Raw genomic sequence first — 25,638 nt, 5'->3', positions numbered from 1 at the left:
GGTATGCATCAAGAGCCCACAGACCCTTCCACCCTGGGCTTCAGGCCCCGCAGCCCCATCCTGGGTGGGATCTCACTTCCTTCACAGTAGCTTTGACCCCAGCAAGCCCGGCCCAGGAGTCAAGGAAAGCCCAGCCTGCCCTGTATTCCAGAGCCTTCCATGGGGGCCAGAGGCTGCAGACCCCACCTCTCCCTGGTTCCTGCCAGGCACGGGCGCTGCCGTCCAACAAAGCGAGGCTGGGCCGAGCCCACATCTCAGACACCAGAGTGTGTTATCCTTTAATGAAGAACCGGGTGAGTGGGGCCCCCATTCTCCTGCAGGCCCCCCTGCAGCAGACACCCCTCACTCCTGGCGGCCTCGGTGGCAGGGTGGCCCTGAGGCAGCCAGCCCTGCTGAGGGGTGAGTTGGCGGTGGCATCGAAAGGCATTCGTCTCTCGGACCCAGGAACGTGGCAGCAGCAAGAAGGCCAGAGGCGGCTGACGAGGTCAGGGCTGATGGAGCAGGAGGGCGGGACGGGAAGTGGGGCTTCTCCTCCTTTCTCTCTGGATCTCCCTGGGACGGAAGCCAGCGCTCACAACAGTCCAGTCTCTCCAGGGGCTGGAGGCCCTTCTGGCCTGGCCCTGGAAGCCCTTAGTCCTGGCTCCCTGCAGACTGACATCACACAGGCAACAGCCCACAGGGTCGCCAGGCACGGGCGGCAGACCGGGCACCACGCCGCCAGCCTCAAGGCCCCTGGCCTGCGAGGCGAGTCCAGCGGGGCCCGGGCCAGAGCCACCAGGAGCCCGGGAGGCACCTTCCACTAACTCTGCTGCTCAGGCACTACGGGATCTAAGAAGGCGGTCTCTCCCACGCAGTCCCAGGGCTGTCCAGGCAGGGTTGGGGCACGGCCGGCCCGCGCTCTTGCAGAGCCTACAGATCCGTGACCTTGTTTTCCACGGCTGCTGCGATCTGCTGGAGCCGATAGCCCAGCTGCATCTTCTGGGCCGTGCCATCCTCCTCCAGGGCAGTGATGATCTGAAACGCAGAGACCAGCTCGACAGGGGGAGGCTAAAACTGATTGACTTGTATTCGCTCAGACCCCTACCTGAGGCCTCACGTGGCCGTGCTGCAGCAGTTGAGGGTAGGGGCCTGAGAAACCCTGTGGGGTGCCTCACTCACTTCCTCAGGGCCCGGCTGGAGGGAGGGAGGGAAAATGACAGAAGAGTCGCTGCGGGGTTTTAAGGATTCCTGAGGTGGGCGATGGAATGCCAGACTCAGGACCAAGCACTCAGGGCCGAGGAGCATCACCTCCCCTGGTAAAATCGTTTTCAGTGGAGGCCAGCCTTGCCCACCATGCTGGTCTTCTCCCCAGCAAGGCCCCCTGGAAGCCCAGCTCCACCCATCCTGGCTCCGCATCCACCAGCCAACAAGCAAATCTGAGTTCCCACGTGCCAGGTATAGGGCAAGGAGCAGAGACCCGGTGATGTGACAACAGATACGATCCCTGAGGTCATGGGGCTCGTTGGAGGGGAGACAGCTACTGACCAAACACGGACGGTGCGGGGGGCAAGGACAGATGGGCTTGCTGGCCACGCCTCCATGGGGGGACGAGACACAGGCCTGTCTCCCCCACACAAGGCTGCGGCATCTGGAAGTCACGCTTGCACACCATGCCTTTGCTCACTGCCTGTCTCTACTCCAGGCCTGGGCCAGGAGGCAGGTCTTCATCTCTCAACAGCAACGGCCACATCCCTGAGGCCACGCAGACGTCTGCGCAGATAATTCCAGCAGGCACTCAGTGGGCTGCTGCATCCGTCAGCAGACTGATGGACGCTCTGATCCTGAGGCCTAGCCCAGAATCCCCCCTAAAGCCCCCTCACTGGCTCCATCGTGCCCTCACCTGCCCCAGACCCTACGTCTGGACCCTCTTCTCTGTCTGCACCTGCAGCCCAGCCAGGCCCATGCCCACAGAGATGGCCTACACACCACACAGCCACGTGAGGCCTTGGGTAGGGGTCTGAGCGAGTACAAGTTAATCAGCTTTAGTCTCTCTGTTGTGTCCAACTTTTCATGACCCCATGGACTGTAGCATGCCAGGCTCCTCTGGAAGAATCCATGGGATTCTCCAGCAAGAATGCTGGAGTGGGTAGCCATTCCCTTCTCCAAGGAATCTTCCCAACATAGGGATCGAACCCAGGTCTCCTGCATCGCAGCCAGATTCTTTACTGTCTGAGTCACCAGGGAAGCCTGGACTAAGTGAATGCTCCATCAATTGGATTTTTCAACCCTGGAGGGTATGTGAATTCATTTTATAGTCATGGGGGAGTCAGGGAGAGGGAGTCAGCGCACGGCTGGGGCCAACGTGGCTGCTGTGTCCCATCCCAGCACGTCCTACACACCATCTCCAGGCCCTGCTAGACCCCCAGCCACCCCCGCCACCAGGCCCAGGAGCCCTGCCAAGGGGCCCAGATGGGGAGGGTGGTCGCAGGTAAGAGTCAGGTCGATACCAGGAAGCACACGGCAAGAACAAACGCTGCCCGAGCCCACCGCTCTGTGCCTGGGGGAGACACGGAGCCAGTCACCCACTCACGTCATTCTGCCCACGCCCAGGTTCTGCTCACCTGGTCATAGTATTTGTTGATATACTTGTAGAGCTCATGTAGGGCCACTCGCGCCCCCAGGTCTCCGGAGTAGTTCTAGGAGGAGGAGAGACAAGAGGTTTTAGAGCTAAGGGGTGCTGCCGGCCCCTAGAGGACCCCAGGGATGGGGAGTGGGGAAGAGGGCTCGGGAGGCAGAGGAAGGAGCAGAGCCTGGGGTCGGGGAAGCAGAGCCCCTCTCTTGATGAGGGGCTGCCAGGCTCAGCTGGGCACAGGATAGAGCCAAAAAGGGCCTCCTGGGTGGAGAGACCCCGGCTCTGCAGTTCCACCAGGCCCTGGGGTCTCCACTGGGGCCCTGCCTCTCTCCTGCTCCAGGCTCCAGCTGGGACCCTCTGTCACTCCAGGGGACCACAGAGCCCAGCAGGATGGACACTGCTCACAGCCTGTGACCCAGCCCCGCTCTGCTCCGGTCTCACTGGAGTCTGTCCTGAGGTCACACCCGGGCCCCTCCCTGGGGACCTCTCTGAGCCTCAGCCTCCTCTTCAGGATGATGGAGTCGACGCCGCCTGACTGGTAGAGCCCTTCTACGAGTGCAGTGAGAGGGAATCGAAGCACCTCACCCACAGCAACACCCCCAACTGTAGCTGCTATTGTTTCTGCGGTTGTGATCTTCAGCATCTCGGTTTCAGATTTAACATCGTTCATAAATTCCCCAGAGTGTGTGTTTGGGGGCTGTTTTAGGAGTAGGCGGGGGCAGGTCTACACTGCCCAGGAAGCAGAGCAGCAGGATGTGGACAGGCTGGGCCAGACGGTCCTGGGGTTCAATCCCTGCCTCCTCGCTGCCTGGGAACCGTGGTCCATAAACCCTGAACGGCAGCAAACATCTTAACACCCAGCTGAGTCCGGTCAGGTGGTAGCTGCCGGGATAAGACCCTGCTGCTCTCTGATGAGATGCTGGGAGGCCTGGTATTTTACAGAGGCAACGGGAACACTCTTCGGAGGCCCCAGGACTTCCCTGTACGGAGCAGTGTGAAGCAGGCAGGACCCTTGGGGCAGAAGGCCTGTGCCCAACCCAAGAAGCAGAAGCAGGGCCATACCCGAGACAGCTCGGCCAGGATGGAGTTCATTTCTTGATCACTGGCAGGGATGGTCTGTCTGATGTCTGCGTAGTACCTACCAGAGATTATGGGTCCAAAAGTCAGTAGAGAAACAAACCCTTCCTCACCCCCCCAGGCCCACCCCGGGGGCCTCTGCTGTAAACACCCACCCATCCATCCACTGGTTATCTTCCAGACCCAACTCCCTTCCCTCATACCTTTCCACCATCCGTTTGTACCGGGGAATATCGCGAGCATACAGAAGTTTGTTGATGGGGGAGTCCTGGGTGCCAGCAGGCGAGCAGCCAAAGCAAAGGAAGGATGAGAGCCCTGTTAGGGTGACCAGCTGTCCCACTGCCCCCGGCACTGCTTCCATTTTAAAGCCCAATCCTCGGCCTTCCCTTGTGGCCCGATGGCAAGGACTCTGCCTGCCAATGCAGGAGACGTGGGTTCCCTGATCCGGGAAGATGCCACATGCCTCCGGGCAACTAAGCCCCTGCGCCACAACTCCTGAGCCTGTGCTCGAGAGCCCAGGAGCCTCAACTATGAGACCACGTGCTGCAACTATGAAGGCCGGGCGCCCTAAGCCTGTGCTCCGCAACCAGAGAAGCCACCGCAGAGAGGCCCACACGCTGCACCCCCACTCGCTGCAACTAGGGGAAAGCCCGCACAGCGAGGAAGACCCAGCACGGCCGAAAATAAATAAGTAAAATGAACACACATTAAAAGAAAACTAAGTCCTGAATCACAGGAAACCTCCTCAGTCCCAGGCAAGCCGGACGGCTGGTCACCCCAGCTCCTTCCTTCCGTCACCCCTCCCCGTTGTCCCACCTCTGCCGTCATCACCTTGAACTTCTCCCCATCTCTCTTTCCAAGGTCATCTCTCAGCCCCACGTGCCTCCACCCAGACCCGGCAGGGAACTGGCAAGCCGTGTGGAGCCCTAAGACTGCTTCTCCATGTGCTGTCCATTCTCCACGGACTCATCTTAAAACTCAGGAAACTAACCCGGAAATTTAATTACATTGCCCCAGACCATCTCACTCATGCATGGCTGAGCTGGGATTTGAAGCAGGTCTCTCTCCAACCAGGGCCCACAGTCTAACAGGACCAGACACGTCCTCTACCACCGCACTGGGCTCCAGTCCCAGTTCTGTCCTGGGCTGCAGGACAGCACACTTCCGTTCTCGGGACCTGCTGCCTCATCCTACAGCTGCAGGGAGGGCGGGGCAAGACTGCACTGCCCGCTGAGAGCCAGGGTCTGAGACCAGATGCTGCTTCCCAGCCGCTCTCCGCAGGGGCGCCCTCGGCATCCTGGTTTGCCCTATTCTTGACTCACCCAGGAAGCACCTGCAGTACTGCCAGGAAGCGGGGGCTGTGTGAAGATCAGACATCAGAACCGGACACCAAAGAGCACACACCCTGGAGTGGTGGTGTGGCCCTGTGGGTCTCAGCTCATCATGGGCAGAGTGATGAGAGCTCAGACCAAAAAATGGCTCCCAACAGACAGCTCTACGATTGGAGCCTTCCATCTCGTTTCTTCATACAGGGCTAGAGACAGATCTCTCAAGAGGTCCCAGGCCAACTGTGGCCCAGCAGACCAGGATAAGCAGATTCTGATCACAGGCCTGAGGAGCCACGAGGGTCCTCCCTGCTGGGTACCTGTGCAGTCCCGGTGGGGACCCTGTATCAGTCACGGACTCTCTGGGTTCTGACCCCTGTGACAACTGACCTGCACCCTCTGTGCCACCAGGCAGCAGCGGTCAGCTCCTGCTCCGTGCTTCCTGGCTCCCCTATCCGCACATCCCTGCTCGCCTGGCCCTCCCCGGACTCTCCCCCTTGTACTGCCCTGGCTGGTGGAAACCTCCTCCGCTGCCCTTGGAATCCAGCCCCCCAGGCAGCCAGGAGATGCTCGGTGTTTACAGAATCCAAGTCTCTGCCTAGAGACCACCCGGCGGCCCCTCCTCCAAGTCTGAGCTCACGACAGCCAGAGGCCCAGGGGTCAGAAGGCACCCCTCCCTCTTCCTCATCCCCCACATCCAACCCACAGCTCCTGCCTGCCCTGTACCCTCTCAATCCAGCTTGAACGCGGCCACTGCTCATCCCAGGGACAGCACAGCTTCTGCTCTGGACACCAGGCTCCAGTCCATCCACTGGCGACCACCTGGGGGCTCCGCCTAACTCTCAGGTCTGACCCCCCACCCCTGTCCCCAGGCCCTCAGTGGCTCCCCATCACCCTCAGGGTGAGCCCTCGCCAAGTGGCCCTGGCCTCCTGCCACACCCACCAGCACCTGCTGCCTTGTCTTGATGTTGTGAATCGGCACACATGGCCCCGGCCCTTGCTACATCAGCCTTGCTACAAGGCTGAGGCACGGCCACCTCCCAGGGAGCCTAGGAACAAAGCCCGGTCCAGGGCCAGGGTCAAAGGCCTCCCATATCCTCCTTCCAGACATCCTCCAGAAAGCCGGGAATCTGCGAGCGCACACAGCACGGTCCACCCCCGGCCAGGCCGCCCCACCCACCCCCCACGCCCTCCCGGCCCACCCTGACCGGCTCACCCGGCCCAGCTTGTGGTCAGCCAGGGTGCAGGCGTCCATGAAGGTCTGGGCGATGACCAGGAGCACCGCGTCCATATTGTCAGACGTCTGCACGTCGAACACGAACTGCGGGTTTTTGATTATATTGATCCAGAACCTCAGGGGCAAGCTGCAAAGGGTGGGGTGGGGGAATGGGAGGGGCCGATGAGCCGAATACGGGAGGCAGGCGGGGCCCCACACTGAGCAGGCCCACCCTGCCCGCCCCGCCCCCACCTGTTGGTCTTCCAGATGTGTACGGTGTCCTGGTCCGAGATGCCGTGCTGCTGGGCCTGCTCGTCCAGCAGGTCGAAGAAGTATTTTATGGCGAGCGGCACCGGGCGGCTGGTACTGAGAATCACCTGGAACAGGTCATCCACGAACTTCTGCAGGGTCCCCTGTGGGAGGGGTGGGCAGACACACAGGAGGTGCGGTCAGCAGGGGACCTCGGCCCGGCCCGGCCTCAGCCGCCTGGTGACACCACGTGAGCCCCGCACGCCCCACCCCCCATCCCACTGCCTGTCCCGTCCCTGCCCTGAGTGCCACCTTCATGGACAGCAGGCGTGTCAGGTAGATCTCCGGGATGGCCTTGGCCCGCTCCCGCTCCCCGCCCCGAAGGCTGCCCCTCCGAGGCCTGGGCGGCTCCGGCTCCTCGCTGGGCTTCACCAGGTGCCAGGGCCGGATGCCCCCCTCGTCCACATCCTCCAGCATCGGGGTCCCTGTGCCGAGACCTTACAGCTTGTCACCCCTTGTCAGTGCCCGCTGCCCTAGGCCCCTGGGGTCCTGCCAACACCCAGCAGTGTGGGGCCCCAGCCCCACCCCGGGTGGAAGGGAAGCCCACCCTGAGATCCAGAGGACCTTCTCCCATTACTGGACACCAGGCAAACCAAGGGCAGAGGACTGTGATGGGGGGAGCGGGGCAGGGGGATAGGTACTCACTCTCTCCCGGCACGTAGTCCTGGCTTTCCCGGAGGACGTGCTTGGTGAGGCAGGGCACGAGGGCCACAGTTGCTCCGTCGGGGACCTGCTGACCACAGTTGGTGACCCCTCCGCCAGCCCGCCCCACTGCACCCCCCCAACCCCCGCTCAGCTCCCGCCCCTCCCACCTTGTAATGCTGCAGGGTGTTCAGGCGCCTCCACAGACCCTGGATCTCAGATGTCACGTCCTCGTCGGAAAGAATGAGATGCCCGGCCACCCCAGACCGCCACTCTGCAGGGGCAAGGCAGGCTCGGTCCAGGGCTTTCAGAACACCCTTCCTGCGGCGAGTGCTGCCCCCTCTTCCCAGAGGCAGTGGCCCCTCTGTGAGGAGCAACCTCACCCAACTGCTCGGAAGAGCATAAACAGGGGCCCCTACCAGGCGCTAGGTCATCCCGGCAGAGATGCTGGAGAGTCCCCCCGCCTCCCCCCGCCCCCCAGTGATAAGATGACCCTGCAGAGCTGGTCTAGGGCCAGCCCTAGCCTCGGGATACCCAGACCACCCATCCCCTCCAGCCTTACCGACATCCAGGGTGCGGGGATCTGGCCGCTGGGCAAGGGGCACTCCTTTATAAAGCTGATCCAGCATTTTCTCCTTGGCCTGGGAGATGGTGTCACAGTCCAGGACCTTCACGGGCACGCCCTGGGCTTCTCCTGCTCCGTGCCCCACAGCCAGCAGTGCGTTCAAGGTCTGTGCATGACACGTGGGGGCAGTCAGGGCTCACGGCACACGCGGGACGACCAAGATGTCAAGGCCAAGGACGGGGACAAGCCGTGAGGAGGCCACTGCCTCTGGCCTCCAGGCACCACACAGTCACCCGCTCGTGTCTCTTCACCTGCCTGCCTCCCCACGGACAGCGGCGCCCTCCACCCCGTGCCCAGTGCACTAGCGTCTGCTGGGTGAATGGCAGGAAAAAAATGGGAGAGCACCAGTCCCTCTGCACTCGGATCCCCAGGCTCCTTGGCTCAGCCGGTCAGGCCAAGGAACCTGAGAAAACCTAAGAAAACCTGCGTAAGAAGTGGAGTTCCTGCCAGCTGGCCAGAGGAGCAGGTAGGCGGAGTCTGAACGGGATTTTCCCCAAAGGAACTCCAGGCAGGGCACCAAGGGGAAAGCAAATCCAGAGGGAAAGGATGGGCAGGTCTGCCAGGCTGACTCCCAGCCTGGTGGGCTCAACCACACACCCCTGGCTGAGACACGGGTCAGGCAGACACTCAGGCCCCGAAACAGCAAGGACCTGGGCTGGCTGCTCCCTAGACCCTGGCTGTGGGTACCCTGACTCCATTCCAAACCTGGGGAACCTCTGAGCCCCGAATCTTCAAGGTCTGGCCCTCAAGCCTCTATCCTGTAGCCAGCCAGAAGTTAAGCTGGCTCCAATCAGATGCAGACAATCACACGTGGTCGTGCTGCTCACCCTCATGGAGACTGACTCACCAGCAGGCATGCATGCACATGCGCGTACAAACACACACACACACACACACTCTCTCTCTCTCTCTCTCTCTCTCTCTCTCTCTCTCACCAGGGGCCGGTACTCCACATCCTCTCGGAGCAGGCGGTTGTCATTCAGGGTGTATTTGGCTTTGCCGGTCACACTGTCTACTGGCCCTTTGTCCACTTGATGCTTAATTCCACGGAAAAGCATGTACAAAGGCTCCCCTACTGCGTCCTGGGGAAGCAGCAGGCAGTTAGGGCTCCCGGGGCGGGTGACAAGCACGGGGAAGGGACAGGATGCAGGCCACAGAAGGCTAAAGGTGACTCAGGACGTGCTGGGCAGGGGCGTGCAGGCCAAGAAGCTGTGCGGGTCAAATGCTGACCCTCCCTGGAGGGGAGCCTCGTCCGCCTCTGCCTCGCTCACCCTCACGAAAGTGTAGAGGCAGATGGACATCCAATTGGTGAGCAGCTTCTCCACTACGGTCTCTGTCCTGGGATGACAAGGAGGAGGGCAGGGCAGAGTCAGCAGGTGCAGGGGCGCCCAGGGCTGTCTATCTGGCAGACCCCACACCTGGAGGGCCTGACTCAGGTCTTGGCTCCTGCTGTCCCCGACCACCCGGCCCCGTGGCTGCTGGCAGACACACAGACCTGCGCAGCATCAGCTTGGGATTCTTGGCCACATACTGGGCCACCAGGTCACTGAGCAGGGTGCGCAGGATGTCAGTGAAGTACTCCAGCTTTCCATGCAGCGCCACGGTGAGCAGAGACGCCACGTAGGCGCGGTCCCGGGCTGAGAAGGTGCGCTGGCTCTCCAGGGTGTGGATGAACTGGCGCCAGGGAGAGGGGACAACGGGTGGGCAGGGAGGGCAGATTCAGAAACAGAGGGACTGAGAAGGGGTGGGGCCAGAGGACTCGGGGGTTCCCTCCCCATCCCTAGAGGGTCGGGATGGAGGGGCCAGAGGGGCTGGCACCTTGGTCAAGAAGAGCTTGCTGTTGAGCAGGTTGGACAGCTGCCCCAGCCCCTGCTCCACGGTGGGGCGCCTGCTCTCAGGCACGCCCAGGTCCCGGTGCAAGGGCGACTCCTGGTGCCCAGGGAAGAAGACCCTCTCAGCATACACCTTGTAGTCGAGGAAGGGGATGCCGCTGCCCAGAAGGTCACTGGTGAGGTCGGTCATCTCGGTCATCAGGTCTGTGGAGCAGAAGAGGCAGGTCTGGGTGCAGATCCTAGGAGATGGGAGCAGGCTGGGCACAGAGCCCTGGGGTGCGGGGCCTGGGCAGCCTCACCTGTGAACTCCTTCTTGCAACGGTCCCGCACGCTGCTCTCCAGGTTCTCCAGTTGGATCTGCACTTTCTTATAGTCCCTCAGGGCCTGCTTGCTCTTCCTCCTGCTCAGCACCAAGGTCAAGGCAGGGAAGGCCAGGGGAGGCCTGAGCCCTTGCAGGGTCCCATCAGGCCCGGGCCCACCCTAGTCTAACCCAGCCATGCCCAGCAAGCCAGGGTCTAGTTAGAATAATTCAACCTGTCCCATCCTAGGCAAGTCACTCCCACCCGTGACCCAGCCTAGTCTGAGATCAGTAAACTGTAACAGGGCCAAGTCTGGCCCCTGGCCGGCTTTTGTAAATAAAGATATGTTGGAACACAGCCACGCTTGTGTGTTTGTACACTGTCTGCAGCCATTGCCAGGCTGGAATGGCAGAGCTGAGCCACTGCTGCTGAGACCACCTGGCCCACAAAGCCCAGAATAGTCTCCTGCCCTTTCTAGGAGGCGTTTGCCGACCAGTGGTCTAGTATGCCCCTTCCCAATCCAACCACCCTGCCACCTGCCCGGACCAGCCACACCTGGCTATACTCACCTGTACATAAGGACAATGATGATGACACCCAGAGCCAGGAGAGAGGTGCCCACCCCCAAGCCCACCTGGGCTGCCATGGGAAAAGCCACGGGGCTCTCGCCATCGTACTGCACGTGGCCCAGGGAGAAACGAAGGTTCCCCATCTGCACCTGCAAGAGGAGCCTACCATGAGCGCGAGTTCAGTGCACGCCCAGGGCCCACCCCAGCCCAGCGCTTTGCCCACTGACCGTGAACTCGGGCAAGGCGTCGGGCGCCTCCCGGGGGGCATGGTGCCGGGGGAGGGGCTGCTCCATGGGAGGTTCGCAGTACAGGTGGTGCCGGGTCAGCGTCTTCACCACACACGGGCCGTCCCCGATCATAGCCACCACCTCCTCCTTGGATATTGCGAGGTCCAGATTCTCCCCCTGGAACACGGGGTCACCGATCGATCACTCAGAACTCTTCCCTAAAGGGAGGAGCTAATGGTCACTCCCATCTTATCTCCCCAAATGCGGGAAGGATGGTCCTGAGACCCACCCGCAGGAGCAGGGTTCATGGTGTCTCGGCGCTTCTTGCCCTGCACATGGGGTGACAACCCCATGACGTTTTCCAAGCTGCCTCCTGACCTTTTCTGCCCCTCTCTATCCTCCTTCCTTTTCCTGGAAAAGTCTTAAACTTTTCCAGAGCTATAAATCTGGAGAATAGGACTTGCCTGGTGGTCCAGAGGATGGGAACCCACCTGCCAATGCAGGAGACATGGGTTTAATCCCTGGTCCGGAAGATTCCACAAGCCAAGGAGCAACTAAAGCCCATGGACCACAACTACTGAGCCCCTGTGCCCACGTGCCATGCAGCAGGCGTGGGCGGGGCTTGTGATGAGAGGCCCGAGCCCCGCAACCGCAAAGAGTGGCCCCCACTCTCTGCAACTGGGGGGAGCTTGCACAGAATAAAGAAGACCCAGCACAATTAAAAATAAACATAGGGACTTCCCTGGTGGTCCAGTGGCTGAGACTCCGTGCTCCCAATGCCAGGGGCCCGGGTTCTAGCCCTGATCAGGGAACTAGATCCCATATGCCACAACTAAGCATTCACATTCGCAACTAAAGAATCTGAATGCTGCGACAAAGACGGAAGATCCTGCCATGCCACAACCGAGACCAGGTACGGTCAAATAATAAATATTTTTGAAAAATAAATAAACATAAATAATGTTTTTAAAAAAGGATGCAATGATCTGTGGGGAAAACAAAAAAAGAGGAATCCACCTGCCAATGCAGGGGACATGAATTCAATCCCTGGTCTGGAAAGATTCCACATGCCGTGGGGCAACTAAGCCCATGTGCCACAACTTCTGAGCCCATGAGACCCAGAGTCCGTGCTGTGCAACAAGAGCAGCCACCGCAGTGAGAGGCCCGCGCACGCCAACTACAGAGTTAGCCCCCACTTGCTGCGACTAGAGAAATCCCATGCAGCGACGAAGACCCAGCGCAGCCAAACAAACAAACAAACATTTAAAAAGTCTGGAGAACATAAAGCTGGGCCCAAATCCTGCCCAGGGACCTAAAGGAGCAGAGCCCCTGTGTGTCTGCTGGCTCACTGGGTGGGCAATGATAGGCTATCTACCTCTGGCCTTTCAGGGTCCCCAGCTACTGCGTGCATCAGAACACGCGACAAGTACATGTCTGCATGAGGCAGGCTGCCAAGTGGCAATCAGCCCAGGCACCTACTATGTACCTGCTCACCACAGTGTGTGCCAAGCCATTTACGTATTGTTATTCAGACACCTGCCACAGAGCGTGTCAGGACCCAGGCCACAGGACCCAGTCCAGGCACCCCACCACCAGCCCCCTCAGCAGCCGCTGGGTCCATGCCCCGGCCCCTGCTCTGCTGTTGTGCCGTCTCTGCCATACACAGCAGTACTGCCTGGCAAAGTGAAGGGTGTTGGGGCCCCACCCAGTCCCATCTGAAGCAGTACCTCCACAGAGAGCACACTCCCAGGCTTGTGCCGGAACGGTGCGCTGGGATCCTCAGGGTTGAGGGGCTGCAGGATGGGGTCGGCCTCGTAGGAGAAGGGCGTGGGGTTCAGTGTCGCAAAGTCAAAGACCAGGTTGTCAAGGATAAATTCCACACGGACCCAGGGGTCCTCAGGCAGGCCTGGGAGGGCCGGTGTGTGGCATGTGATGAGCTGGGAGGAGTTCACGTGGCAAGGCTCCTCAAACTAGGGCAGAGGTAGGGAAGACAGGGAGGGACCGCTGAGAGCACACACGAGGTGGGCCACAGCCTCCACTGGTGCCCACCCCCCATGGCCGTCCAGGGCTGAGCTGGGTGATGGCAAGCCCGGTGCAGGCGGGAGACGCCCACGGGGGTCTTACATGAAGGCCGCCACAGGACACGCCGGGGGAGCATGCTGTCTCTGGGACCACTCGGCGCCTCCGCTCAAGCCCCTGGCCCGGCCTTGACGCTCTCATGGCCACAGTGACGCGGATTCTTGGTGTCTGTACCACATCTAAATTCTGGCCACAGACCCGGATCTCACGGCCTCCACTGAAAACACAGCCCAGGAACCACTTGTGGCTCATGTGAACCCTGGGCGCAGCCCAGGCCCCGATGTTAGGTCAGCCCCAACCCAAACCCAAAGAAGGGGGTGACTGAGGACCAGATGGTTGGATGGCATCAGCAACTCAGTGGACATGAGTTCGAGTAAGCTCTGAGATGGTGAAGGACAGGAAAGCCTGGCGAGCTGCAGTCCATGGGGTCGCGAAGAGTCAGACACAACCGAGTGACTGAACAATATGCCCAAAGCCCCACGACCCCTCTCCCCACCAGCACTGTGGCAGGTGAAGCCCCTGCTAGAGCCCTACAAAGCCCCACGGACCGGCGCCGCAAAGACCTCGCTGCCACTGCTCTGCAGCCGTGCCCTTGGCCCAGCACCTGAGGAAGCTCTTGGTGGGGCTGGCAGACGTGACATTGGGGTCCGATGTGTACTCGAACTGGCTGTGCTGAAGCCTCCGCTCGGCGGCCCCAAACCACACAGCCACGGGGAGTGTGGCAGGCGTGGGGTGCGGGCTGGTCTCGCATTGCAGCTGCTCAGCCTGCTGCTCCAGCAGCCTGGGGAGGGGAGGGAGCAGTGGGAGGCGGGCCAGGCCAAAGCGGGCACCGGAGTGGGGAAGGGTATTGCAGGACTCAGACCCGCTTGGGCCTCAGTTCACTCCCCTTCGGTGCTGACTGCTGTCTCCACGGGTGACCCTGGAGGTGCACACCACCACCCCCTGCCCAACAACCCCGCACCAGGAGGGGCTGGCTGCTTCCTGACTCGGTCCCTGTCCCCCTTTCTCCTCTCCCCAGCAGGCCACCCCCTCCATCTTCTCCCCGGGGCACAAGGATGGTTGCAGGATGAGGAAGCAGCCCTCACAGGTGACAAGGCTGGTCGCCCACCACCACTCGGATGTCCTCCAGCCGCCCGGTCAGAAGCTTGGAGCCATGCAGGGTGAGGCTGGTACCCCCAGCTCTGGGGCCTCGGGCAGGGAAGACAGACTGCACCTCGGGGTCCTGTGGGAAGGGGAAAGGAAGAAACAGTCAGGCCTGAGGCCAGAAACAGGGAGGCAGAGGGACCTGGATGTAGCGCAGAGGCCCTGGGGTGGGAGCCCCAAAGGCGAACCAAGGGGCCGGAAGGAGCCGCATGAGGGGTGGGGACCGGGCAGCCAGGCACCTGGTAGGCAAAGTCATGCTCTGAGACGCCACGTCCTCTTCCTGGTACCTCCACCGTCACGGCGCCTGCCACCTCCTCCCTGCTGGCCCCGGTGATACACACGAGGCTGTGGGCACAGGGCAAGCTGAGGCGCTGGGCCACACTGAGGACCCCTCAAACCGACCCGGCCGCCCCCTCCCTGGCCCACTACATCAGGTGGTCTCCCTGCTCCCGACACTGACAGATTCTCTTGCTTTGGAACAAATTCCTTAACAGCTTGCCAGGAGGCTCTGCCATCTGAGAATTAATATTTGTGATTCGATCCCTCAAGTCCAACCCCAGACCTCCACTGACGAGGAGAATTTCTCTCTCTGTGGGGCACAGATTTACCAAGGGACCCTGTAATGCTGGGGGCAGGGGTGCGCTGAGAGTTGAGCGGACCTGACTGGCGACCTTCACCGAGGCGCACAGCACCAGTTACAAGCTGGTGATACCTTGGGACTTCCCTGGTGGTCTAGTAGTAAAGAATCTGCCTTGCAATGGAAGGGACGCCGGTTCGATCCCTGGTTGGGGAACTGAGATCTCACAAGTCTCAGAGCAACTAAACCCATTCACCGCAACTACAAGAGTCCATGAGTTCATGTACCACAGTGAAAGATTCCCAACACAGCTAAATAAATATGTGTGTGTGTGTGTGAGTGTTAGCGCTCAGTCGTGTCCAAATCTTTGCGACCCCATGGACCGTAGCTCACCAGGCTCCTGTGACTATGGAATTCTCTAGGCAAGAATACTGGAGTGGGTTGCCATGACCTCCTCCAGGGATCTTCCCAACCCAGGGATCAAACCCACAGTTCCGGCATTACAGGCAGATTCTTTACCATCTGAGTCACTAGGGAAGCCTGTATGTATGTGTGTGTGTGTGTATATATATATATATTAAAAAAAAAAAACACCACGGTGATACAAACTTGACTTCCCCCCCAAAAAACTTCAGAACGCCTCTAGTCAGGTCTGGGGTTGGACATGAAGGGAAAGTGAACAATCTAAGAAATGTTAGTTCTCAGCCAGGAAACAGAAGCTCGGGGCCAATCACTCTCCAGAAATTGAAGCCCGCAGTGGCTGGACTCTGACATTGTCACGGTCACTGCAAATACCCCCAGGTAGCAGAACCACCAAAGTGTGAACTCCCCGGGAGAGATTTCCGCTGGAATGCATTTTGATCATTTTGTACGGCAGCTCAGAAAGGACTTTGGTCTCGTGGTTCTAGGATCATTAACAGTCACCCCAAGCTGTTAGTTATAGTACATTTAGTACGTTCTGGCGGCAAGGACAATCTCTAGGAAAGTCTTGTTGAAAATCAGACCACGGGGCCTACAGATGCAGACCTCTGCAGGAAGTGGGAGAGGTGGTTTGAGGATCTGCCCTGGGGTTTTGGACCCACTAGCCAGGTAACCCTGACAGCCAGCGGGTTGGGGACCTGTGGCTTAGAGATGTCTCCTTGGCCTCATTCTGTGTGTGCCTCTGGGACCCTGTAACTACCAGCCTGTAAGCCACAAGCTCCGGGAAGGTGGCAGGGGTCCCGGAGCCTGGTACTCAGCAGGTGTGTCACAAGTCAACCTTCCCACTGAGGAGCCCGCCAGGGGCAGTGCTTGGGGAAGAAGTGCCAGAGGGCGGGAAGGTCAGCCCCGGAGCACAGCGCCGGCTGCCACAACTATGTCCATGGTCATTTGGAAAGCCGGCTAAGCACACTGAGGCTGAGCCGGGAAGCAGAGCCACCAGTCAGCTCTGGGCAGGGACTGGGCTGCAGGCCAGGAAACTGCAGGTTCGTGCACCAAGCCAAGGCCTCCACAGCAACCTCAGCCCTGAGACACTGTGACCAGAGCCAAGGGAAGCGGGGAGAGGGGTGTGCAGACGAGCCGCAGGTGGACGGCGGTCAGCCGGAAAGCCAGCCATGGAGCCCACGGGGTGTCCCCTGCTCCTCTCGGTGCAGCCCACTCACCTGCTGGACACCTCATACTCCTGGGCGTCCACAGCACAGGGCACTCCAGCCACTCTGACCGTGTCCTGCACATCCTGCACGTGCTGGCCCAGGTTGGAGCCCCTGATGGTGACCCGGGTGCCGCCGTCTACAGGCCCAGTCAGTGGCTCCACCTGTTCCAGGGCAGGGACTGGTCACCTCTGTGCACCTGGTGACCAGCCTGGAGAGACAAGAGACAGCCCAGCCTCTTCCACCTCTCTGCCCCCTGAACCCACAGCAGCACACCCCCACTCTTGAAGGGATGCGCCAGTGTTTCAACTCACCGAGTGGATGACGGGTGCTGGGCACTGGGTGACCACAGCCTCAGCCTCGCCACAGGCCTCCTGGGCCGTGCACTGAGGATGCTCCCCCTTGCACCACACGCAGCCGTACTGGGGCAGGGCGGTTTGGCAGCGGCTACAGTCCTCGTGGCCCACGGAACAGTCATAAAGCACCACTGCGGGGTGGAGAGACGAGAGTGACAGGCAGGCCGGGAACAGCCCTGTTGCCTCCAGCCAGTCCCCGCAGCCCCAGGCGGCTCACCGTGCAGCCCATCCACGCTGTCCACACGCAGACGGCCGGCCCGGCGCAGGAACAGCCCCACGCGGAGCTCTGGCTGCAGAGCCTCATAGCTGAGCTGGAGAAACGGGAGTGGGGTCAGTGCCCGGGCTCAGGGGAACCACTGGGCCTGGGGAGAGGGTGGTCAGTGAAAGGACCAAAGTGTGTGTTCCCTTTGTGGGAACACAAAGCCGCAAGTCAGAGGTGGGGTACAGGATCCCCCGGGGCACAGGGTCAGAGCAGAACCCCTGGGGCACAGGGTCAGAGGTCAGAGAAGAACCCTCGAGCACAGGGTTAGAGATCAGAACTGGGGTACAGGACTCTCTTGGGGTCACATGGTCAGAGAGTGAGCTGGGATGAGCATGGCGCAGCCAGCGAGCTCAGTCGCCGCCCTGCGGCCAGCCTGCAGCCAGTGCCCAGGACTCGGGGGTGTACCTGGTACGGCCGACACGTGATGTGGCACCGGGTATCTGGAGGCGGCTCACACTCGACCCGGGCCTCAACCACCACCTCCCGACCCTCCAGCTCCATCACACACTCGTGCTCTCCTGGGCTGTCCTGGGGGCAGAGGACATGGCGGCGGGGGCAGCTTCAGGAGCTGGGCCTGGTGAGCTCTGCGGGGCCCCCAGCACAGTCCCTGGGCTGGGATCGAGGCCTGAGGTCACGCTCTCCCCTCCTCGCCGGGACTTGTGTCTAGTTCGCTGACGGCCAAGGAGGCCACTGCTTCCTCCTCTGGTGGCTCAGGCAGTAAAGAATCTGCGTGCACTCCTGCCACGACAGCCAGTGAAGAACAACAGCCAAGGCTCTGCGCTACCCCGGGGCCGTGGGCCTCAACAAGGTCACAAGGCGGCCAAGGACATGAGCAAACTGAGGCACGCCGCCGCCGCCGCAGGCACCTCACCAAACACACCAGGTTCGTGCGGAACACAAACCGGGAAGCGTGTGGCTTCGCCCCTCATGAGCGGCGGGCCAGGGAGCTGCTCGTGGTCTCCAAGGACAAGCGGGCCCTCAAGTTGATCAAGAAAAGGGTGGGGACACGCATCCATGCTAAGATGAAGAGAGGAGCTGAGCGACGTCCCAGCCACCATGAGGAACGCAATAGCCAAGAAGGACTGAACCTTTCCCCTCCAAGCACAGTAAACCTTTCCAGACAAAAAAAAAAAAAGAATCTGACTGCAACGCCATAGACCTAGGTTCAATTCCTGGGTGGGGAAGATCCCCTGGAGAAGGAAATGGCAACCCACTCCAGTATTCTCATCTGGGAAATTCCATGGACAGAGGAGGGTGGAGGGCTGCAAAGAGTCAGCCACAACTGAGCAACTCACACACACACACAGAAAGGAGGCCATGGCGACACCCACACACGGGCCACACACACCTGGAAGAGGCGCAGGTTCCGGCCTAGCAGTCGCACTTCTCGCCGCACGTGGACGGGCATCAGGCTGGAGCCCTGCACGCTCTCCACACAAGGGCAGGAGGCTGCCCCCCAGGTCGCTTCCTCCTGCAGCCCCAAGCGCAAGGCAGTCTATGGCACCCACCCGCTGTCACAGCGCCCCCTCCCCAGGCAAAACCCCAGGGGACCCGGGCAGCGCAAGGTGGCACACCCCACTGTCCGCCCCATCCCTCGCCGGCAGAATCATGAGGTGGGCCCCCATCCCCTCCCCTGAGGCCCCCTTCCTGGGCCGGGTCTCACCAGCTCCCCGAGCCCAGGGGTGTCGTACTGGTAGTCCAGGCTGGACAGGAGGATGAGCGGGGCGGGAGGGCCCTCGTGCTCAGCGGAGTCTCCATCACCTGAGAGGAGGCTGGAAGTGGAGAAGGCGGGCATATCACCCCCCGTCCACTCGTCCGCCTCGGGCAGCTCGCCGCCTTCTCTCATGAGCCAGTCCAGAGCGGGCTTCGTGGAGCCAGCGGCCCCTGGGAAAGTGGTGGCAGGGGCAGAGCCAGGGGGGTGGTCCTGGGGGCCCACAGAGGGGAGGGCCTCGGGGCCAGGCTCCACAGGGGCGGGAGGCAGGGCCGCTGCCTCAGAGGGTGGTGGGTGTGAGGCCAGCAGGTCCTCAGGGGTGGCCAGGGGTCCTAAGGCCGAGGGGCCGGGCACAGTGGGGCCAGGTGTGCTCTGGGGGCTGGAGGGGGCAGGAGGAGGGTCCCTGGGGAGAGGCGACTCCGTGGGAGCCGAGGCAGGGGTGGGGTCAGTTCCTGCCCATGGCACCCAGGGGCTGAGCGGGGAAGGCCTGGCCCCAGGGGGGACATTGGAAGCTATGGAAGGAGTGTCCACAGGCAGGGTGTCAGGAGTGGGAGTGACCATGGCCTGGGGGACTGTGGGTGGGAAGGAGGTGGGTGCATCTCGGGCAGGAGGGGCCGGGGAGAGAAGTGGGCTCTGGAGGGGGAGGCAGAGAGGGACAGGAAGGGACAGGAAGGGCCACTCAGCAGGCAGGCGCGGGAGCAGGCGGCAGGCAGGCAAAGGGTATGTTAAAAGGAAAGGAGACCAAGGAGAAGAGAGACAAAAACAGCCCATTAATTCTCCAGAGGGGATGGGAGGGGGCAGGGGGCAGGCTCTGGGGCATCTGTGCCAAGGTGGGGCGCAATGCCCAGACCTCTCCTGCCTCTCAGCCACTAACAGCCTCTCCCGAAACAGGTGGGATGCTGACAGCCATCCTCCAGGGAGCAGGTCCCACACGGCAGCTCAGGTGCTCGTAACGGAGCACTTGGGCAGGCAGACACACAGAGCCCAGGCCACCAGAGAAACCCTCACGACGGGGACCCCCATGCCCCACCCCGCCCTCCCTCCCGGACCCAGCAAGGCGATGGGCTCACCTGTCGGCCGACCACTGTGGGCCCGGCATCACACGAGGCCTTGTGTGTGCAGAGGTGCTGCCAGACACACCAGTTACACCCCCAGCGGCTGCTCACGCAGGCCTGGCACCTGCACAGAGCACAGTCATGGGGGCATGGGGGCGCCACGGGGCAGCCCAGGGTTGGGGGGAGCACCAGGGGTCGGGGTGAGGAACTCACGGTGCTGACGGGCGGAGCAAGGTGATGGCCACGCAGTCATAGAAGGAGAGGGCAGCCTCGGCGATCACGACGGCGCCAAACCTGAGCTCCATGCTCACGGACACGTGGTCTGCAGAGAGGGGAGGGGCTGGGCTGAGAACAGGGGAGGGGCACCCGGACCCCGAGACCACACCGGGTTTGGGATCAGCACTCCAAAGGTCAGGAACACAGTCCACAGGGTAGGAAAGAGGGACTTGAGGGGACCCGGGAGCAGACGGAGGATGCAGAGAAAGGCACCGCTTTAGCGTTCTTTGCCTACATTCACACCTCATCCCTATCACACCCCTTGGAGCAAAATGGGAAGATGGCGGGGCTCCTTCTCTCACCCACCGGCTCCTCTTGGCAGCTCTGGGGCCTCGCTAGGGTCCGGGGAGGGGCACATGACCCCAGAATTGGTCAGCAGGGCAGGACTCTGGGATTCCCCAAAGTGGCAGGAGTAAGACTCCCCTGGCCACAGTGGGGGCAGGTCAGGTACCGACAAGAAAACCTGCCAAGAGAGGCCGGGACACCATTGGAGCCCCCGGGCAGATCAGGCTCCGTGTACAGGTACCCAGTGTGGGCAGGCACCTGTGGCCGCTGGCCCCCAGGAGTCACAAGCACCCTTCCCAGCCTGGGTTAGTAACAGGGCCCCGCCTGCTCTGGTCTTCACCTCCCTCCTCTCCTCACGGCTGATGTTGGCAGGACTCAAGGCTGCCACACGCAGACATCCCAGCTCAGGCTGGAAGCTCCACAGCCACCGCTCTGAGCCCCGGCCCCGAGAGCACTCGGAACGGCGACTGCACCTGGACGAGAAGGACCAGTGTCCACCTGTGACCCTCAGGGGACCACTGGCAGTTCACGGGGCAGGGACACATGCAATCCTAGGGACCTGGGCAAGATCCTCAAAGGGGCCATGACATGCCTGGCAAGTCAGGGTGGAGGGTGAGACTGGCACATCCAGGGGTCAAAGGTGGAAAGTCAAGGGCCAAGGACTGGGAACCCTGGAGACAGGGCAAGTGGGTAGGAGCATTGCGGGCAGGAGGCTGGGGTGGGGTGGGGATGATGGCGGGGGGGGGACGGGCACTGACCTGCCGAGGAGCACACACCACCCACAGTATGGGTCCCTGTGAGCCAGGCAGGACACACAGTCCAGGTGCTGAGCACAGGAGGCCACGGGAACCTTGAGAAGCTATAGCAGCAAAGAAGATTTGAGGCCAGCGATCCAAGTGCCGGCAGCTCACCCACATACAGGGCCCTGGTTCCCTCAAGGGCCCTCCCAGCTGCCACGCCCTCCCTGGGGGCGCCTGGCACTCACCGTGCTCTGAGTCATGACATACAGGTGCTTGAAGGCCCCATCAAAGATGAGGTCTCTGCTCACCGCAGACCCCTGCTGGACGATCTGGGTGGAGTACGGGTGGCCATCGCTCCCTGGGCCCAAGTAGACCTGAGATCAGAGACCACAGGGTCTGAGGCCCAAGGCCCACCCTGCTCGCCCCAGTAAAGCAATTTACAGGTAGAATTTCCTCCTAGGCAGTACAGGTCATTACCACCCAGCCCCGGGGTGGGAGTGGGGGTATCACGGGTAAATGCCATCCGGCCCCAGAAAAAGGAACACAGGTCATCTCCCCCAGCCTGGGGCCAGAGATACATAGATCTCACGTCGCAGCCCCAGGGGGTCCCAGGCATAGCTCTGTCCAGGCTGGGTCCCCAGCAGCCCATCCCTTCCAGTTCTGTGGCAGGGCCCAGTACCTCCTGTGGACTCACCCTATGCAGCTGCCCTTGACTGTCGCCCAGGAAAGCAATGGTATGTCCATCTTCCACAGTGATTGCCACAGCTGTTAGCTGGACCCCCGGCCACTCCAGAACCGGCGTGGCTTCCAGGGGGACACGGCTGGCCATGGGGCTGGGCGTGTGGTCTGAGCCACAGGGATACGCATCCAGGGTGTCCTGCAGACAGCCAGAAGCCCAAGTTAAGTCCTCCCCAGATCCCCTCCATCCTCCCTAAACAACCCCATCCCCTCTCCCAGCATCTCTGCCAGTTCTTGGCTCTCCCATAGCCGCATCCTTGGTCCTGCCTCAGTGGCTTCCATCCACAGTCTGCAGCAGCTCCATCGCCTCCTGTGATCCCCACATGTCTGGGGGCCCCACTTTCTCCCATCCCTGGCCTGGGAGCTGCTTCCTCCAGTTCATGCACAAGCCTTGCCCTGGACCATTCTTCCAAAACTTCTTCCAGCCTGCATCCTTCTCTCCACGTCCACTAACCTGGGTCCCCTCCCACCTCTCACTGAGTCAGTCTCCCTATATGCAGCTTCTACCCTTTTCATCCAACCTGCATGTGTGCTAAGTCGCTTCAGTCAGGTCCTTCTCTTTGCGACCCCATGGACTGTAATCCGCCAGGCTCCTCTGTCCATGGGACTTCCCAGGCAAGAATACTGGAGTGGGTTGCCATACCTCCTCCAGGACATCTTCCCCACCCAAGGACTGACCCTGCATCTCTAATGTCTCCTGCATTGGCAGGCGGATTCTTTACCACTAATGCCACTTGGGAAGTGTTCGCCCATCCTGAGACGAGGGCCAAACAAGTCTCACCAAGCCTGAACCTCACTTGCCTCTCAAGAAACTTTAAACAATAGAGTCCAGCCTTGCCACATTCTGGGTCCCTGCCCGGTACCCTAGACCCTCAAACACCCTCTCAGTCCACTACACAAATGCCATCCCTTCGGTGCCAGATCCAAGCATAGCCCTGCACAGCTGGCTGTCTGTTCCTCCTGTATGCCACTCTTCCTATAAGGTATTCCTCCATCGCCCAGACACAAAGGAATCACTAAACATCCGCTGACCTGACCAGTAAATGCCTGCCCAGTGGCCTCAGAGACAGGGAAGGGCTGGCCAGTGCCAGGACTTACCACGGGCAGCTGAGCACAGTCGGAGTTGACATCATACTCGATGTAGGCCACCTCCGCCCCATCCTCAGCACGGCCCTCCTGGGTGTAGCAGGCATCGCGGGTGCGATTAGCAAGGCGATCCACCTCATCCAGGGGGAAGGCACAGAGCGCCGATGCGCCAGTAGTCCCGGCAGCTGCCGATGGGGGCCGGCCCACGCTGGGGGGAGCCGCGGAGGAGAAGGCCACAAAGAGCACCTCGCCCTGGGCCACGTCCGCGGACGCGGCCACTGCCGCAGCCTGGATGAGCCCGTAGCGGCCCCCCTGACAGGCCAGGGGCAGCTCCACGTAGGAGTAGTAGTGCTGATCCCGGAGGCACACGCGGGACACGTAGGCGCGGAAGGCTCGAGACTGAGCCTGCAGGTCCCGCCGAAGGAACAGGAAGTAGGCACTGGCCCCGCGCGCGAAGGCGCTCACGAAGTGATGGCTGTACTCCGAGAGGCGGCCCACGGCGAGCTTGGCCGTCTCCTCATAAGAGAAGGCGGCCTGGGGGTCCGGGGGCTGTAAGGCCCGGGTGGTGATGGGCGGGATGCCGCCCCCTACGCCTCGGCTGGTGTAGCCTCGCCCCACAAACAGGAGGGGCTCCCCAGACGGGCCCTGGGCCACCAGTCCCACCGTGCTGACGGTGGGGTCGTTGGCGGCCACATACTGGGTGTCCCCGGGCCGCTCCGGCCGCAGCAGCAGCTGCCCGAGCTGCCCCAGGCGCCTCTGCTCACAGACCCCCTGGTGTACGCTGCCGCACACCACCAGGGCCCCCGGGCTCACCAGGAGCAGCTGGTTCAGGTTGCTGGTGGGCTGTGCCTGGGGGCACTCGTCAGGCATCACAGGGGGCAGACAGTCCCTGCTGTCCAGCACAGGGCCAGTGGACACAGTGGCCTCCAGCTGCAGTTCCGGGCTCAGCTGGAATAAGAAGTTGGTGGCTCCGAGGTAGAGGGTGCCTGAGGTGGGGTCTCGAGCCAGGTGCTGCAGACGCGTACCATTGGGAGTGAAAGCCGTCGGTGGCAGGGGTTGGAGGCCGAGGACCCATCCGGCCAAGAGCGCCTGGAGGAGAGCTAGGCCAAGGGCAGGCATGGTCACCTGGCAGGGAGACAGAGAGCGTGAGCAGGGCTCGGGCGGCCACCTGAGCCCCATGGGACCACTGGTGAGAAACAGGGCTGTGACACTGCCAAGATGCCCCTCCCAAGACAGCGAGAACCAGGCTGAGATGGCACCGCGCTTACGAGGACCACAGGACCACACATTTGCAAGGGCTCAGCAGACGCTGTCCTGGGAACGTCAACACTGCCTGTTCTCTGTAAGTATCACTCTCTCAGGAGACCGGCAGCCCCCACCCCACACCTAGACTGCCCATTGTCAACACAGGGTCCAAGGGTGAGGGGCTAGAGAGGCAGAGATGCGGGAAACATCCTGCTCCTGGGGACCAGGGCCTGGAAGGGGCAGGAGAGCCAGGGAATGGGAAGAAGGGACCCAGAAGGCCCCTCTGCACGGATGTCGGTTTCCTGGGCAGGAAACGAGAGGGCGAGATCCCATGGGCCACCTGCATGTTAGGGCAGGGCAAGAAGTGGGTGAAGGGCCTTTCAGGCTAGGAATCCAGAAGGGTGATAAGCAGAAAACCAACAGACCGGAGAGATGAGAGGGTCAAGGCTGCCATGGACAGGGCCTAAACAGCTGGACCCCAGCTTGGAGAGCCCCTAAGAGAGGTGGGAGTCCCACACTTGGGTGTGAGGCCAGGCTCACCTGGCAGGGCCGGCTGGATCAGGAGACAACGGCATGCCCTGAGCGGGAGTCACCTAGCCGGGGAGAGAGCAGAGCATGGAGCTGGGGGCTGGGCGGCAGGAACATGGGCCCCCCACCACAGAGGCAGCACAAAGGTACCCCTCCCCGCTGCCCAGTCTGCTAGTGGAGCTGGGCCCAGCCTGGCCCTCAGCCACCAAACACATTCCACAGGGGACGCCTCCTCGGAGCCCATGGAGGGGGAGGGCAGCGGAACCAGGCATCCTCAGGGCCTGGGAAAGGGCAGCTATGGAGGAGTTGAGTGGCCGGTGGGCCCAGTCTGGCCCCCACTTTGGCCCTATCCCCCCTACAGCCCGCCCTCAGCATTTCCCATCCTTGCCCTCTGCCCAAACTCTGCCCTCTCAGGGTGCCCAGGTACATGCCCTGCCCACAGGCCCAGGCCAAGCCTTGCCCCAGGCTGCCACCAGCACGTGAGCACACTCATGCTCGCACACACCAAGAAGTATACACACCACCCACCCTGCATGCACACACCAACACCCAAACACATGGGTGTGAGCACACACCTAGATGCATGCACACACTGCCTGTACATACGAGCCAGAGACACATACCCGGAAGCACATCCCACACAAACACACTTACCCACCCACCCACCCAAGACATACACACCACCACCCACATCCTGACCCCACACACACAGACTCACACACACTTCCCTGGTTCGAGCCCTAAGTCCTCAAGGGCTCTGGAAGCCAGGCCATCATCTCTTGCTATTTCCTCTCCTGCAGGTCAGAGCAGAGGGGGGAGGTGGAGGGGGCAGGGGGGTGGTGCTAGAGGAAGTCACCAGACGAGTACCCCACATCCCCTGAACCTTCCCAGACCTTGAGGGCCTGCTGTCCTCACAGACCCCCTCCCTGCAGACTCCACCTGAAGCCTGGGGAGACCAGGAAACCATGACACCACCTTGCTAAAACCTGGCTGGTCTCCAGCCTGGAGCACCAGGGTGGGTAAAGCACTGGGGACCGGCAGCGCATCCCAAGCTGTGAGATGTTCTCCCTGCTTGTTTGTGTCCAGGCCACATGGCCCAGCCCCTCCTGCCACCCAGCTGCCAGTCTGCCGGTGCACAGTGCTCCTCCGAGAGCTTCCCAGGGTCCAGGTTGGCTCCTCCCAGCCGAGGCCCCCCTA

General features: G+C 61.5%; 1 protein-coding gene and 1 pseudogene across 6 annotated transcripts in view; one reads left to right on the top strand and one right to left on the bottom strand.

The window, feature by feature from the left end:
* Positions 1-254: 254 nt before the first annotated feature.
* PLXNB1 (plexin B1) overlaps positions 255-25,638 on the bottom strand; it is a 28,752-nt gene continuing 3,368 nt past the window's right edge. For 5 of the 6 annotated variants that reach the window (XM_024983278.2, XM_024983277.2, XM_024983279.2 and 2 more), the window contains exons 2-38: positions 24,454-24,506; positions 22,681-23,793; positions 21,539-21,721; positions 21,090-21,218; positions 20,863-20,963; positions 20,445-20,577; positions 20,126-20,282; positions 19,757-19,865; positions 19,559-19,667; positions 18,441-19,121; positions 18,126-18,248; positions 17,183-17,305; positions 16,733-16,826; positions 16,474-16,646; positions 16,172-16,323; positions 14,194-14,299; positions 13,897-14,033; positions 13,416-13,592; positions 12,857-13,028; positions 12,460-12,702; positions 10,733-10,909; positions 10,506-10,654; positions 9,937-10,037; positions 9,624-9,841; positions 9,301-9,479; positions 9,077-9,143; positions 8,741-8,887; positions 7,743-7,911; positions 7,351-7,454; positions 7,184-7,268; positions 6,791-6,975; positions 6,482-6,642; positions 6,230-6,377; positions 3,892-3,956; positions 3,674-3,749; positions 2,601-2,675; positions 255-1,014 (exon numbers count right to left, since the gene is read on the bottom strand). In XM_024983278.2, the coding sequence (XP_024839046.1) occupies positions 910-1,014; positions 2,601-2,675; positions 3,674-3,749; positions 3,892-3,956; positions 6,230-6,377; positions 6,482-6,642; positions 6,791-6,975; positions 7,184-7,268; positions 7,351-7,454; positions 7,743-7,911; positions 8,741-8,887; positions 9,077-9,143; positions 9,301-9,479; positions 9,624-9,841; positions 9,937-10,037; positions 10,506-10,654; positions 10,733-10,909; positions 12,460-12,702; positions 12,857-13,028; positions 13,416-13,592; positions 13,897-14,033; positions 14,194-14,299; positions 16,172-16,323; positions 16,474-16,646; positions 16,733-16,826; positions 17,183-17,305; positions 18,126-18,248; positions 18,441-19,121; positions 19,559-19,667; positions 19,757-19,865; positions 20,126-20,282; positions 20,445-20,577; positions 20,863-20,963; positions 21,090-21,218; positions 21,539-21,721; positions 22,681-23,787 (6,420 nt within the window). In that variant the 5' untranslated portion in view covers positions 23,788-23,793; positions 24,454-24,506 and the 3' untranslated portion in view covers positions 255-909. The remainder of the gene's footprint in view (positions 1,015-2,600; positions 2,676-3,673; positions 3,750-3,891; positions 3,957-6,229; positions 6,378-6,481; positions 6,643-6,790; positions 6,976-7,183; positions 7,269-7,350; positions 7,455-7,742; positions 7,912-8,740; positions 8,888-9,076; positions 9,144-9,300; positions 9,480-9,623; positions 9,842-9,936; positions 10,038-10,505; positions 10,655-10,732; positions 10,910-12,459; positions 12,703-12,856; positions 13,029-13,415; positions 13,593-13,896; positions 14,034-14,193; positions 14,300-16,171; positions 16,324-16,473; positions 16,647-16,732; positions 16,827-17,182; positions 17,306-18,125; positions 18,249-18,440; positions 19,122-19,558; positions 19,668-19,756; positions 19,866-20,125; positions 20,283-20,444; positions 20,578-20,862; positions 20,964-21,089; positions 21,219-21,538; positions 21,722-22,680; positions 23,794-24,453; positions 24,507-25,638) is intronic. The other variant, XM_010817867.4, reaches the window with a different exon arrangement.
* On the top strand, positions 17,321-18,104 carry LOC104975581 (large ribosomal subunit protein eL36-like; annotated as a pseudogene).

The sequence above is a fragment of the Bos taurus genome, chromosome 22 (genome assembly GCF_002263795.3).
Source record: "Bos taurus isolate L1 Dominette 01449 registration number 42190680 breed Hereford chromosome 22, ARS-UCD2.0, whole genome shotgun sequence".
In the NCBI taxonomy this organism is placed as follows: Eukaryota; Metazoa; Chordata; class Mammalia; order Artiodactyla; family Bovidae; genus Bos; species Bos taurus.
This window is presented reverse-complemented; position numbering and strand designations above follow the sequence as displayed.